Source organism: Salvia hispanica, chromosome 2, assembly GCF_023119035.1.
Source record: "Salvia hispanica cultivar TCC Black 2014 chromosome 2, UniMelb_Shisp_WGS_1.0, whole genome shotgun sequence".
Classification (NCBI taxonomy): Eukaryota; Viridiplantae; Streptophyta; class Magnoliopsida; order Lamiales; family Lamiaceae; genus Salvia; species Salvia hispanica.
The window spans coordinates 27,427,957-27,443,902 of record NC_062966.1 but is presented as its reverse complement, the minus strand read 5'-3'; the positions used below and the strand labels follow the sequence as shown (position 1 = coordinate 27,443,902).

The window sequence follows — 15,946 nt, the reverse complement described above, 5'->3', positions numbered from 1 at the left end:
AGTCCCTGGGTCCGCTGGTGGATATCCTTGGTAATTAAAAAAAAAAGTAATGATAATATGCGTGAGTGGGCATCTATTGTTTCGTAAATAATTAAATTAGATCCATAATAAGAGTTAATTAATTATTTGTGTGCAAGTCTCTTCTATGTAAAGTCTAAGTTCTTAAAATGGCAAAGAAGAATAATTGATTTATACTAATATCACACATAACTTTTCCTATAAAAACTAAGATTTGAAAATAAGACACCAAAAGTTATAAATTGCGTGGCTAAGTTAAGTTGCACCATAAGCTCACAATGTTGTATACTTACAACAACACTCTGCAAAGGTAAAACTGCTCTCTTGGGAATATAAATATAAAAAATGGGATTGATTTAAAATGTTTGAAATTGATCAAATTGTTGCTATTTGGCAGTCTATCAACATCTATATCATGAATTGTTAGTTGTTATGTGGCTGTAACTAAAAACTATGGTCACAATTTAGCAGCTGTCTTCCCCACTGATCCATAGCTTCACTTCAACTTGCCTCTCATCCTACCCCACCCCTTCTATTTAAAATATTAAATCTTCCTAAATATTACTGTACCTCTATATGAAACACCCATTCACCATCCAATTAGCAAGTTGGTTTCTCCACTCTCAACATTTAGGACATTATTTCAATTCAAGATTAAACAAAAGAAAAATATATTTAATGAAACGAGATTCAGTTGATAAGACGTTTCATCCTTAACCTTACGTCCTTAACCAGTGAATAAAGGTTTGCGTTATCTAGAAGGGATTAGGGAGAGATTCAGTTGGTGAGATGTTTCACCCTTAACCCGTGAATAAAGGTTTGTGTTATCGAGAAGGGATTAGGGAGCGATTGAGAGAGATAAAAATACAAAAAAATTAAAAAGATAATAGTATAACATCTCATGTTATATAAATCTATATTGAGAGACCTATTAAAGCAATTTATTGATCTATCAGCATACTACTATGAAAATGTGCATTTATTTTTACAAATTTTATATACTACCACTAAAATTTTACAATTTAATTTACGTAAAATGAAAAAAAATAAGATTTAAAAAGATATTTTTACAAGAATAACATATCAAATTTGAGTGATGTCACTCTTGACAAATAGTTATGGCTGGAATAAATTAAATGGGCCCCATTACCCTAAGGCTTGGACAATATTTATTTCAATAAATTGAACCCATTCTCCTTCTATATAAACCACTCAACCTAGTCCCAAACTTTTCGAACAACAAAGAAAAATTCAATTCCTTAAACAACAAAAATTTCCTAAATTGTGGAGAGAAGAAGCAAGCACTCCACCACCGTTCCTTCATGGCGGCCTCCGTCGAAAACCGGCAATTCCCCCACCTCGAACCGGGCCTATCCGGCATCGGCCGCCCCCTCAAACCCGGTCCGACCCCCCAAAACCGGCCCGGTTTTCCACCCACAAATAAACCGGCCAATCTCACCAATGGCATTGCCAAACCGGAATACTCTTCCAGCGACGACGACGACGACGACAACGACAACGAGAATTACTCCCTCCTCATAAAGAAGGGCAACGCCGAGCTCGAGCCATCGGTCCTGGACTCGAGAGACGAGCACACGGCCGACAACTGGATCGAGCGCAACCCGTCCCTCGTCCGCCTCACCGGAAAACACCCCTTCAACGCGGAGGCGCCGCTCCCCCGCCTCATGCACCACGGCTTCATCACGCCGGTGCCCCTCCACTACGTCCGCAACCATGGCGCCGTCCCAAAGGCGTCCTGGGACGACTGGTGCGTGGAGATAACCGGGCTGGTAAAACAACCGGTCCGGTTAACCATGCACCAGCTCGTCACAGAGTTCCCGAGCCGCGAGCTCCCGGTCAGCCTCGTCTGCGCTGGGAACCGCCGCAAGGAGCAGAACATGGTCAAGCAGACCATCGGCTTCAACTGGGGCGCGGCCGGCGTCTCCACATCCGTCTGGCGCGGCGTCCCCCTGCGCGCTGTTTTAAAGCGCGCAGGGATCATGAGCCGGAAAAAGGGCGCCCTCAACGTCTGTTTCGAGGGGGCCGAGGATCTCCCTGGCGGAGGAGGTTCCAAATACGGAACCTCCCTGTCCAGGGAGATGGCCATGGATCCGGCCAGAGACATCATACTCGCCTACATGCAAAATGGCGAGCGTCTCTCGCCGGATCATGGATTTCCGGTCAGGATGATCATCCCCGGATTTATCGGGGGTAGAATGGTCAAGTGGTTGAAGAGGATCATCGTGACTCCGAAAGAATCGGACAATTATTATCATTTTAAAGATAATAGAGTTCTTCCGTCTCATGTTGATGCTGAACTCGCAAATGCTGAAGGTATTTCAATCTCGTATTTTATTTCATCAGTACATAAAAAAGTATAAAATACTTCTTAGGTAAGGAATTGCTATAAAAATAAGCAATATACTTTCATCATGTGAGTGAGATCCACAAAGAGTGTAGAAAAGTAACTAATTGAAATATTCCCATTTTTTGCATGAAATTTCGAAGGCACTTGTTTAGTCACAAGATGAAGTCATAATCAATTATTCTAAAATAAGATTCTTTATGATATATGGTATATTATCATATAATTCTAAATGTTATATATTTACGTGTATCGTAGCTTGGTGGTACAAACCCGAGCACATAATCAACGAGTTGAACATCAACTCGGTCATCACGACGCCGTGCCATGAAGAGATCTTGCCGATCAATGCGTGGACGACTCAGAGACCTTATACGCTGAGAGGATACTCTTACTCCGGTGAGTCCAAAATTTTACAATAATTATTTTTTTAAATTAATTGCTTCCCTTATAAGAATTCGAATTCTTTCTATTATTATACACGTGACGTGCATAGATGATTATTTTTTCATAATTTTTGAGATGGATGCATGAATACATACTTTAGAAATTTTTGTGCAGTGACTGCGTAAATTAAATGTGACCCATGCAACTGTATATATATAGGTACATTTAATTGTGATATAACGTATTTTATTTTATTTTTATTAAAATCGTAACAGTTTAATTTGTCTTAGAGCTTGCAAAGGGCAACTTTTAACATGTACGAAGGGTCAATCGCTCCCATATCTTTTTTCTAGCACGAAAAATAATTTATGGAAAATAGGAAATGCAAAACAAAAGAAAATAACTGCACATGATTATATTCTAGAGAGCCTCTGCTTGTACTAATTAATACTCCTATTTAAATATTTTTTAATATTTAGAGATTAGATTATTTTTTCTGGTATTCATGAGGCATTTGTTACCGGCCACTGATTAGGGGACATGGTTTTCTACTCTTTGATGAATAAAAAACTAACCAATTAGATATGTGTGGATGCAAAGCTAATTAACTTGAATAAATTATATAGTTCCGGAATCTTAGGTCACGTTTTGCAATTAAAATGTTGAATATTCTATGCTGTAAAGTAGTAAGACTTAATTATAAAGATTCCAATATGCATTCATCTATGTGTTTTTTTATTGGTGGGAATTATTCCTAAGTTGCGTGATGTATTTGATTGTCACGCCGTATGAAATGTTGCAATCGAGACTATTTTAGCAATGCATGTATATTGATATAAAATTGATGGGAAATTGAATTTGGTTTTGAATGAAATAGGAGGTGGGAAGAAAGTGACAAGAGTTGAGGTGACAATGGATGGTGGCGAAACTTGGCAAGTTTGCTCTTTGGACCATCCCGAAAAGCCTAACAAGTATGGCAAGTATTGGTGTTGGTGTTTCTGGTCGTTGGAGGTCGAGGTTCTCGACCTCCTCGGAGCCAAAGAGATTGCTGTAAGAGCTTGGGACGAAACGCACAACACGCAGCCCGAGAAGCTCATTTGGAACCTCATGGTATGTTGAATCAATTACTATATTTTTATATCTATATATAAGTTTAGTATATAGTGATAATATTAGTTACATGATATAATTGAGAGATTTGATTTTTCACTTTTGATATAGTAAGAAACAATGTCTTTATTATTTTCTAATCTTATCACGTGAGTGGCACGTGATCACTTATCCAACTTAATTTCAATTTCTCTCTAATAATTTAAATAATTTTAAAACGTATGAGACCATACATTTAAATTACTATTATAGTCTAGGTGATTATTTGTACAATGTTACTTAAACATAGTAGCTGATCCTCAATTTATTTTATCTTGTATAGGGCATGATGAACAATTGTTGGTTCCGGGTAAAAACCAATGTTTGCAAACCACATAGAGGAGAGATCGGTATCGTCTTCGAGCACCCGACCCAGCCCGGCAACCAGTCGGGCGGGTGGATGGCGAAGGAGCGCCACCTCGAGAAATCCTCGAACGAGGCTCCAACCCTAAAAAAGTCGGTCTCCTCGCCATTCATGAACACCGCCGCCAAAATGTTCTCCGCCTCCGAGGTCCGGAAGCACAACTCGGCCGACTCGGCATGGATCATCGTCCACGGCCACGTCTACGACTGCACCCGCTTCCTGAAGGACCATCCGGGCGGCACCGACAGCATCCTCATCAACGCGGGCACCGACTGCACGGAGGAGTTCGACGCCATCCACTCCGACAAGGCCAAGAAGCTCCTCGAGGACTACCGCATCGGCGAGCTCATCACCACCGGCTACGCCTCGGCCGACTCCTCCCCCAACAACTCCGTCCACGGCCCGAGCAACGGCCTCCACCTCGCCCCAATCAAAGAGGTCGTCGCTCCCAGCCGCGCCCCCGCCCTAATCCCCCGCCAAAAAATCCCCTGCAAACTTGTCGAAAGAACTGCGCTATCCCACGACGTCCGGAAATTGAAATTTGCCCTCCCGGCCGAGGACCAGGTCCTCGGCCTCCCGGTCGGAAAGCACGTATTCGTCTGCGCCACCGTGGATGACAAACTATGCATGCGGGCCTACACGCCGTCCAGTGACGTGGACGCCGTGGGGTACTTCGAGCTAGTGGTCAAAGTCTACTTTAAGGGGGTCCACCCAAAATTCCCTAATGGGGGACAGATGTCACAATATCTAGACAATCTCGAGGTGGGCTCATTTATCGATATAAAAGGCCCATTGGGCCACATCGAGTACGCCGGGAAGGGCAATTTCGTTGTGCACGGCAAGCATAAGTCCGCCAAAAAATTAGCGATGATCGCCGGCGGCACCGGAATCACGCCGATCTACCAAGTGATGCAGGCGATCCTCAAGGACCCGGAGGACGAGACCGAGATGTATGTTGTGTACGCGAATCGGACGGAGGACGACATTTTGCTGAGGGACGAGCTCGACGCGTGGGCGGAGAAGTTCCCGGAGAGGGTGAAGGTGTGGTATGTGGTGCAGGAGAGTGTGAGGGAGGATTGGAAGTATAGCGTGGGGTTTGTGACGGAGGGGGTGTTGAGGGAGCATATTCCGGCGGCGGCGGAGATGGCGCTGGCGCTGGCGTGTGGGCCCCCGCCGATGATGCAGTTTGCGGTGAATCCGAATTTGGAGAAGATGGGATATGATGTGAAGGAGGATTTGTTGGTGTTTTAGAGGGAATTACAGTAATTTTTTAAAATATAAAAATGTGGGTGTGTAATTTGTATATATTAATTTGTATGTTTGTAATATACTACGTTGGTTGTATGTCCTGGACTAGTGGACATTACATGATTTGGTCTTTTCCTCTTGGAAATTTTAGGAGTCTTACTTTTTTTTTAATGCAATAATGTAAATGTGGCAAAGTCATGAAATAGAATTGCAATTATTGGAAATTTGTGGATACGACATTCTAGTGTTATTAGAAGGCATTGCAATTGAATTTACAAAAATTGAAATCATTTTGAACATTACTACTTCTCATTTTATAGCGAAGACTTGGGGATATACGTTTGTAATTAGTAAGGAGTTCTAAGTTCTAACTATCTATACTTACTCTGAACTCAATTACTCAGTCGATAAAATCTGAACCAATTGAACATTGGAATGGACTTCAAAAATCGAGAGTCATCTAAGTAATTTTTATGAGCATCAACAACGCCGGCCTATCCGCAATGGCAGTTAGGTGTCGAATTTAGCGGATGGCTCGCGTGAAGTGTCGTCGTCACTGTTGATGCCTCTAAGTTTCGATGTTCAGTCTAAAACTCAGTTCGATTAGAACTTGTTCAACTCTCTTTTGATAAATTGAAGTGTTTGAACATTATTTAAAGGCTTTAGTGTTTGGTCTAATTAATTGGCTCCAAACAACAAAGATCGGATATGATCATGCAATTACAATTATATTTTATATACTTAATTGTTGACTAAATTAAATAAATTCAACGGTTGAATTTCTACAAAGTATAAGTATAGCTAGAAAGAATTAATTAATCAACATATACTATGTATTTTTTGCTTTTAACTAACATCACCATGAAGATAAGTTAACGTTTTTGTGTGTATTTATATTAGGGTCAATCATTGCATAATTTGCATAACGTAACGTTCGAATTATATAATGAGAAACTCAAATTGAATACTAACAATATAGCAAATTAATAATTGATCTATCAACATACAAATATCTGTGGATGCAAAATCTTATCGTGAGATCAGAAGATTTGTACGGTGATGTAAAACAATTTGGTATATTTGTTTGTTTTTTGTCGTATCGCTATCATTAAGAGTTAAATTAATTATTTAATTAATAAAAAAGTAATACTAATACGTTAAGCGTAAGAATATTTGCCTTTTTAAAATAATGGTTGGAAATATTAAAGTTAAATCTTGAAATAATTACATTTCCCACATCATATATATATGCTATTGCATAAAAAATTGTTCTCACCTCTTCCACAAGTTAGTGATTTTTATTTTATATGACAGCTAAATACATGACATACACTTATAATAATAAAGATATTTTAAGGTTAAACTTCCATCCAGATTTTGTTGATTTTGACATATGAATATCACTGTCAAGAAGAAAAGTCTCCGACTATGAAAATATATTGCCCCTGCCCCCCTAGGTTTAACTATTGCAATTAACTTACTCACATATGCATTTATTATTTGTTATGATTAAGCAAGAGGTTTCATTCCAAAAAGGCTAGACTATAAAAATAAAATTAATTTAACCTATAAGTCTCCCATTCATTAAAAATGTGGGACAAGTTTTCTTGCACTGGATCTGAGCTCCATTATTATATGGACTATGGTCAAGTCTAGTGGAAGTTATAAATAATTAAGAGAATAATTATTATAACTTTCGTTTATAATATCCGAAAGAAATTAAACTAAATCACAAGAAATCAAAGTAAAGGAATAAATAAAAAAAAAAATCGAAAAGTATTAAAAGTGGGAGACGAGCAAAACGCCAATTATAGATTGATTAATTAAGTAGTATTAATACTAGTCAATGCAAACCTTAATTTCATCAATGATGCGTCTTAACTATAGGATAATGTAAGTATAATATACTGCTTCCGTCCCATGTTTTCATTTTTTTCCCTCGGCTCGCCTCTACTTGTACTATTTATATTTTAATTAATAATTATGGTATTTAATTAAGTATTTTCTTGTTACACTAAAAATTCTAATTTAATTACATTAATTACTCAATCCTTAATTTACAACTAACAAAAAGTGTGAGTAGCATAGAAATGGAGAGAGTATATAAATTGTATTTAGAACATATGTTGATAATGAAATTATACTTGAGCAAACAACAATATTAGTGGAAAACCAACTATTTGGTGAAAATGATAGCATTGAGTGATTGAAATGACACGAGAGTATTGACAAATAAGAGAAACACTATAAATCGACAACTCGTGATTAGGTTGGATATTATGGATAGCAAAATTTTGAAGTTATGATAAGACGACTTGAATATGATAATGAGTTCCAACTATTCAACTTATAATTTTATTAAAAGTAATTATTGGAACACCAATAATTGGTTATCCTCATATCTTGGATATTTTAACTTAAGGTTTATAGCCCCAATCGTTTTATAAAATACATTCATAGACATGTTGTGGTATTAATCACATTTATAAAGTTTGGCTTTGAATATAAAATCTCATCATAGAAGCTAAAAACTACTTCTAGGTGTCAGATAAAATGAATATTTATCGGTCGATGCATCCACATTAAAACCAGAGTTCGAATGTTGACGAGAGCGATTTTGTTTCTATTGCAGTTTGTATTAAACTCCAAAAACTCAAATCCATATAGGGACTAGATCCGATACTAAGGTATGCATGATATGAGTCCAAAACACGAGCAAAGCCCGAGCAAAACTCAACATAATGATATACTTAGGGGTGGCAAATCGTGCGTGTCGGGTCGTTATCGTGTCGACACGATAACGACACGAACACGATAACAACAAACACGAACACGACCCGTTAAGAAAACCTCAAACACGAACACGAACACGACCCGCTACCCTCAGACACGAACACGACACGAACCCATTAACGACACGAACCGTTTCGGGTCAACACGACACGAACACGACACGAACCCATTAATGACACGAAAATGTATTGAAAAATGAAAATAATAAGAATAATAATATTAAAATATTATGTGTTAATAAGAATAATAACATTAAAATATTATGTGTTAACGGATAACACGAACACGACACGAACACGCATTGTTAACGGATAACACGAACTCGACACGAACACGACACGAACACGACACAAAATTTTCGTGTCCTTAATGGGTCGACCCGATAAGGACACGAACACGATAAGCTCTGACCCAAACCCATTAATTTCGTGCCGGTTTGTATCGTGTTATCGTGTCGTGTCAAAAATTGCCAGCCCTAGATATACTATATATATTATTCAAGAAACTAAAGAAAAGATCAATTATTCTAAAATAAAAAAAAAGAAGTAAAGTGAGATAGATAGAGTCTAAACAAAAGACCAGCGAGTCCAAAGTAACACGAGGCTCGTGGAGAAACACACAACCAACAAGAAGAAATCGCCCCAACATTTATATACATATATAATACATGAATGATTAAATGAAGAAACCATTTTAATGTTAGGAACTAGATAACCAATCTAGTTCATAAATGTTGCCTAAATGGATGATCAAGATTGATTTCACACTAAATATTGTTCTTTTAAATATACAACACTTTATGGTAATATTTCTTTATAATACATTAATCATATGTATTTTAGTGATTAAGTTTTTGAGATATTATGACAAATGTATTTTCCTTTGGTTGCCTTACATGAATGTTAACTTTTTAGTTACTAAACATATAATTTAAATTAGTCAAACTAAATTAAAATTAATCCACACTAATTAAATAGATCGAACTACTTGGAATCGACCTATACTAATGATCACGATAATTTATACAAGGTCCAGACGTCCTATAAAAAATCCTTTTCTAACTTTACATTATAATTTATCGAAGCCAGATCTAGTAAAGTGATTAAATACTTACAAATCTTGAACCCATTAATTACTAAAAAAAATAAAAAGATGTAGTAAAGTGGGACCCAATAATCATATGGGTTAGTAACCATTGGCTGCTGGGCTTCAAAAAGTCACTTGATTGTTTGTATATTTTTTCATTTGAGCCAAAGTCCAAATTAAATAAATTTGTCACAATTTTAATCTTTAAGATTTTTGCATTTTGGTGAATTCAAAGGTCATAAGACATTTCTCCGCAGCGCAACGGCCTTGACCCCTATTTATATATTGCTTGTTTTATTTTTTACATATTTTTAGTGTCAGTTTAACATTTATTAATTTTGATATATTATGTGATCTACATGTTTCCTACCGGAATTTGGTGCTGATATTTTTATTTTCTATGATAAATAAATTTTTTAATATGCTAAACGACAAAGACTTCTTTTGTTCTATTTCTATATAAAGTTTCAAGCGCCGTTTTATTATTTGCAAGAATTAATGCCCTTTTTTTTGCAAATATTTCAATGGTATTGAAATGCATCCTATGTTACGCTAGTCGGCAATAATTAGAAAATTTTAAAGTGAATTTGGAACTTATATAAAAAATGCTATGGATACCGTACGATTCAGTTTATTTTTTAGAACTTATGCAGACGTCACATTGGAATCAAATTTTATATTTAATTGAAATATGTAAAGTGACCTGATTTTAACAAATTCCACACCAACTAAGATATAATTAAGCTTCCTAAAACTTTGGGTTTATAATTATATTTATTGACATTTATTTCTTTGTCGTAAATTAAGAGTAAGAATAACGATTTGTTCTGTCACCATCCCACAATTATTATTAGTTTTTTTATTATAGAATTATGATAAATATATCAATTAATTTATCCCAGCAATTTATCTTAATCAAATTAGCTTAACAATTTATATATATACATTTCAAAAATAATTTACCTCAGTCAATAATGACTTCTTATTGTAATCAATTTGATGGGATATCTTATGTTATAAATTAAATGTGCAGAAACTTTCCATATAATTAGTTTGTGGGGTTATATTTAGAGTGTTTCCATAATTTATATATCTAGTTAAAATTGGAACTTATATATATTCATTTGTTAAAAATTTATTAGCATGACATGCCAAATAAGATTTGCTCGAGTAGGAAATTTTTTCTCCTTATAGCATAGTCCATATATCCATTGGGCCAAGCCCATAATTAAGGCGAAGCATTAGTCTGAAATGGGTTGGATCTTTCTCCATCCATTAACGGAGCCACATTGGGCTTATGGGCCCATGGACCTTAACAATTCTATATCTTATAAAATTTGTATTCAAGCACTATACATGTTCTAGTCCAAAATTATTTGGACCGTATTGATTTCATTTTACTTAAATAACTAATACTAATTTAATTAAAATCATTGTCATCTAGAATGTGACAAATGTTTCTACACAAATGGAGCACATATAATGGGTGAAACGTGTAAACTTTGGAACAAAGTCGAAATTAAACACACGATTTTAACCAACAACAAATATATGTCCCAATAAGATTACTCACCAAAACAAATGTAATTGCCGTATCAATTATGTTACCATATCAATTTAAACACCTATGCATGATTATGACTATCATTATCGAATCAATTATATAAAATTGGAAGGGTATAATCATTTTCAATTAATCAATAATTAATAGCCTTGACAACGCCAGTTTCTACAATCAATTGGGATGTAAAATCTGCATAATTCACAGTTATAAATAAGCCAGTCTATCAAATGACACACAACATCAAACTAACGGAGAATTTTACTTTTTGCTTTGCTCTCTCAATCTTGTTATTAAATAGCTTTGCTTTCTCCTTTAATATTGTCGCAGATGAAAATGCACTCATTTCCTTCAAAAACTCCATCACTTCCGACCCTTATGCTCCCTTGAGCACCAATTGGTCTCAAAATGCATCAGTTTGTAGTTGGATTGGTGTGTCGTGCGGCCTCAAGCACCGCCGTGTCACTGCTCTCAATCTCCGTGACTACGACCTTGCTGGAACTGTTGCTCCACATCTCGGAAACCTTTCGTTTCTAAGATATCTTGACATCAGTTCCAATAGTTTTACGGGGATGTTACCATTTGAGCTTTCTAAACTACGTCTTTTGAAGGTGATGAATGTGGGAGCAAATTCATTCACCGGAGAAATATCAACATGGTTAGATAGGTTACCTCAACTAGAGAAACTCTATATGCACAACAACACTTTCTTAGGTACAATTCCTGCATCTTTGTCTAACAATTCTAAGCTCCAAATGTTATACTTGGACGATAATCAGTTGAATGGTCCATACCACATGCTATTTTCAATGGGTCTTCCCTTAGTGAAATTAGAATTAGCAACAATAGCCTATCAGGTCGTCTTCCAAGTGATATTTGCAACAATATTCCCAACATCAAAATACTGTCACTCTCTAGTAACCGACTTGAAGGACATATTCCACCAAATATATGGAAATGCACACATCTAGAGATATTGTCATTATCGTACAACAATTTCAGTGGCAACATCCCACGTGAAATTGGGAGACTGAGAATGCTTACAGAGTTGTACTTGGGGTACATTAATGGTTATCAAGGTAAAAATTTCTTCTTACTCAAATATAAGGATATGTAATCAAATGCAAATTCTAAATATTGTACAAACTACAAACTATGATTTAGACCGTTAGAAAATATCAATAAATGACAAAATAACAGCAACATAAAATGTCAACGGTTGATGCTGCGTTGACATTTTTGTTGCTGTTATTTTGTCATTTATTGATATTTTCTAACGGTCTAAATCATATTGATGCTGTGTTGACATTTTTGTTGCTGTTATTTTTTTATCTGTTGACATTTTCTAACTGTCCAAATTATAGTTGGGAGTTTGTACAATATATATGTGATTCTACTCTAATGATCGAAAGTCACTAACCTATACTATCCTAATATGAAAAATTGATTATGATCTACAAATAAAAATTACTTATATAAGGTGTATTATTAGGAGGAGTGCCAGCTGAAATAGGAAATCTTTCAAGACTAGAGAGATTGAACATTGACAATGCTTCTCTAACTGGAGATATTCCATCTTCAATCTTCAACATGTCTTCCTTGACATACTTAAGCTTATCTAACAATAGCTTGTTAGGAAGTATCCTAACTCTCCTGAATACACCGAAGCTTGAGACTTTATATCTTGATCATAACAAGTTGACAGGTATGTATGCCAATCTCATAATATTGTCACAAATGTGTTCCTTACCTACATAACACTTTGCAATTAAAACTAGTTAAGTGTTCACATAGGGTGTGCAGGCTCTCTTACTTTACTCTTTCTCCACTTTATCTATTTATTATGATTTTCTATAACGAGTGTAAGAAAGAAGCAACTCAGCTATGAGGGAACGAACGTAGAATATATTTAAGGGACTGTTTGACAATATCTTGTTCGATTTGATAACTCCAAGATGAGATAAGATGTTATCTACCCTAGAGGGGACATGATCAGAGGACCACGAAATCACTCACTCTGGTACTATAACGGTCACAGGAGGAATTCTAGCTGAGATAGGAAATCTTTCGAGACTCGAGATATTATACATTGGAAGCTCTTACTTAACCGGTGAAATTCCATCTTCGATCTTCAACATGTCTTCCTTAACATACTTGAGTTTTTGCCGTAATAGTTTGTCAGGTACTATCTGATACGACCCTAATCCACGAGAGGCCGATGGACGACGAGACGGAGATGCACGAGCCCATGCAGCTGGACATTTCGACGTCAGCCGGAGACGAGGAATCGGATCAAAGGGGCAGATCGAAGAGCAGAGCTACCAAGAAGGAGCGTCCGAGAAGGAACGCCCCTCGACCTGCCAAGTATCGAGACTTCGTCCAATATTAGAGATATATTTGTTTTGATTTGTTTTTGAATTGTTTTTGGTTTATTTCCTTATTTTGCAGAACTATTTATTATTATGATAGAGTCGAATCTTTTCGGGTTTTCTTCTTGATTCTTTCCCGAATCGTAAGTCCGAATCAAGTAGGGGGAATTCTATAAATTGTAGAATTCCCATAGATCGAGTCATTGAGAATTAAAGTAATAAAAACAATTTTTCTCATCTCTTGTTCTCTAAACCCTAGCCTCACGTTAGGGTTGATAATTGCTACTTCAATTCATCGTTTCGTGTGCTCTGCCAATCGATAGGATCCCGCATCCTATCAACTGGTGCTTTCTTGATTTTCTCTTCCCCCGCACACCTTCGCCATGGCAGGAGAAACTAGTGCGACGACCGACGGTACGCCGCCCAAGGAGTTTACCCTCAACGAAGTTGGTCGGACGGTTTACGACATGACGGTTCGGCTAGCCAACGACGAAAAGAAGATCCAGGCCAACCGATTCGCCCATGAGTCGTTTGAACGGCAACAGACGTCTCTCAATAAGAGCGTCGAGGATCACATCACACGGTTGCAGGTTACGATGGAGGAATTGGGGAAGAAGCCGCCGGATAGAGCAGCGACTTTGGCGGCGACTAACCCACGCGGATGGTCGCTACCCCGCTCCATCCTCGTCAAACCAGTAGGTTTCGATGCGGAGGCTTGGCCGAAACTCAAGGTCCAACCCCCACGTTTCGGTGGTGAGGGGGTTAATTTGTGGATTAAAAAGGTTCAAAAGTATTACAACCACAACTTCACACCTTTGGTGGACAGACTTTATCTCACAGAGTTCTTATTGGATGATTCGGCTGCGGAGTGGTTTGGTTTTTGGGAATCTAATAGCGAGGGCCGCAGTTGGGAGGACTTTTTGATGGACATCAAGCGACGTTCTGACCCTGATCTCTACGAAGACTATGTCGGCCGCCTAGCTGCCCTGCGCCAAACCGGTTCTCTAGATGCCTAACTGGCCGAGTTTGAACCACTCCTCCGGAAGGTGTCGAATGTGGGCGACAGCACTCTGACATCGCTTTTTATAGCAGGGCTCGCATCGTCATTGAAACACGAATTACTTATCAGAAGACCGTCGTCTCTGAGCGACGCCATCGCCTTAGCTCAGCAGCTTGCAGCCTGCCGCGCCGCCTCGGCGCAGCCAGTTCAGCCCAGCGCTCGCCAACCATGGCAGCGTCGTGATCTTCGGGCGCCAGCATCGGATGTCGCGATTGAAACAAAACAACTTACCGGCCCAAAACCACCGGCTACGACTCCTAAACAATTGAGGGAGGGTAGCCCACGAGACTACCCGGTTTTACGGATCTCCGCGGCTGAGAGGGCAGACCGGACAGCTCGGAACCTTTGTTGGTACTGTCCGGAAAAATACACCCATGCGCAATGAAATTTTACGTCCTTATTGGTGAGGACAGTGAGGACGAGGACTCAACCATTCCTCTTCACGACCACCAAGATGACGATGGAGTTCATATGGAAATAACTGGGGATGTGTCTCGCATATTTGTCATTGGGCCGAATGTAGTTTTGGGAGTGCAGTGGCTTCAGGACTTGGGTGATGTTACGAAGAATTACAGAACGCTGTTGATGAAATTTGAGCTTGACTCGGGGCCCGTTTGTTTGCAAGGGGAAGACACACCCCCGCGAAGAATTTCGTGCAACAGTTTGTTCTCACTGATTGCTCAGGAACCGGAAGCCCAGTTATTTGAGCTCCTCCAGATCGACCAATCTATGGTCACGGAAAAGGCCCTGGTTCTCCCCATCAATCCCCTGTTGACCGAAACTCTGGCCGCTTATGACGGGGTGTTCACCGTTCCAACTAGTTTACCGCCTTCGCGCCAGTGGGACCATAGAATTCACCTTCCACCGACTTCCAAGCCAATCAATGTCAGGCCTTATCGCTACCCACATTTTCAGAAGGCGAAAATTGAGAAGCAGGTCCGTGAGATGCTCCACCAGGGCGTTATACAACCAAGTACGAGCCCTTTCTCGTTGCCGGTTTTGTTGGTACGAAAGAAGGATGACACTTTTCGATTTTGTGTGGATTACCGTGCCTTGAACGCTGCCACCACACCGGACCATTTCCCAATTCCCACGGCAGACGAGCTTTTCGATGAACTACACGCTGCCAGAATTTTCTCTAAGTTGGATCTTCGATCGGGCTATCACCAGATTCGCATGCATGAGGATGATATCCATAAGACTGCGTTCCGCACACACGACGGGCATTTTGAGTTTCTCGTCACGCCTTTTGGGATCACTAACGCTCCGTCCACTTTTCAGGCAGCTATGAATAGCATCTTCCAGCCTCTCCTCCGCAAGTTTGTTATTGTTTTTTTGATGACATCCTCGTCTACAGCAACACGATGGCCGATCACATCCGGCACCTCACCGAGGTCCTGTCTACTCTTCAGGAAAATTCTTTTTTCATCAAGCAATCCAAATGTGCCTTTGGGGTGGCCACGATCGATTACCTAGGTCATATTATTACGGCAAGGGAGCTGCATGCGGACCCGACCAAGATTGAAGCCATGATAAATTGGCCGCC

The 15,946-nt window shown here is 38.6% G+C and overlaps 2 protein-coding genes across 2 annotated transcripts; both read left to right on the top strand.

The window, feature by feature from the left end:
• The first annotated feature begins 1,247 nt into the window (after window positions 1-1,247).
• On the top strand, window positions 1,248-5,770 carry LOC125204949 (nitrate reductase [NADH] 1-like). The gene is made up of 4 exons (XM_048103720.1): window positions 1,248-2,352; window positions 2,642-2,782; window positions 3,648-3,880; window positions 4,203-5,770. The coding sequence occupies exons 1-4, from the start codon at window positions 1,341-1,343 to the stop codon at window positions 5,532-5,534; spliced, it is 2,718 nt and encodes a 905-aa protein (XP_047959677.1). The 5' UTR covers window positions 1,248-1,340; the 3' UTR covers window positions 5,535-5,770.
• A 5,122-nt stretch (window positions 5,771-10,892) lies between these two features.
• On the top strand, window positions 10,893-13,360 carry LOC125206650 (receptor kinase-like protein Xa21). Its single transcript, XM_048105892.1, has 5 exons — window positions 10,893-10,905; window positions 11,302-11,629; window positions 11,974-12,050; window positions 12,464-12,676; window positions 13,146-13,360. Exons 1-5 carry the CDS (start codon window positions 10,893-10,895, stop codon window positions 13,358-13,360), a joined length of 846 nt encoding a protein of 281 aa, XP_047961849.1.
• The last annotated feature ends 2,586 nt before the right edge of the window (window positions 13,361-15,946 follow it).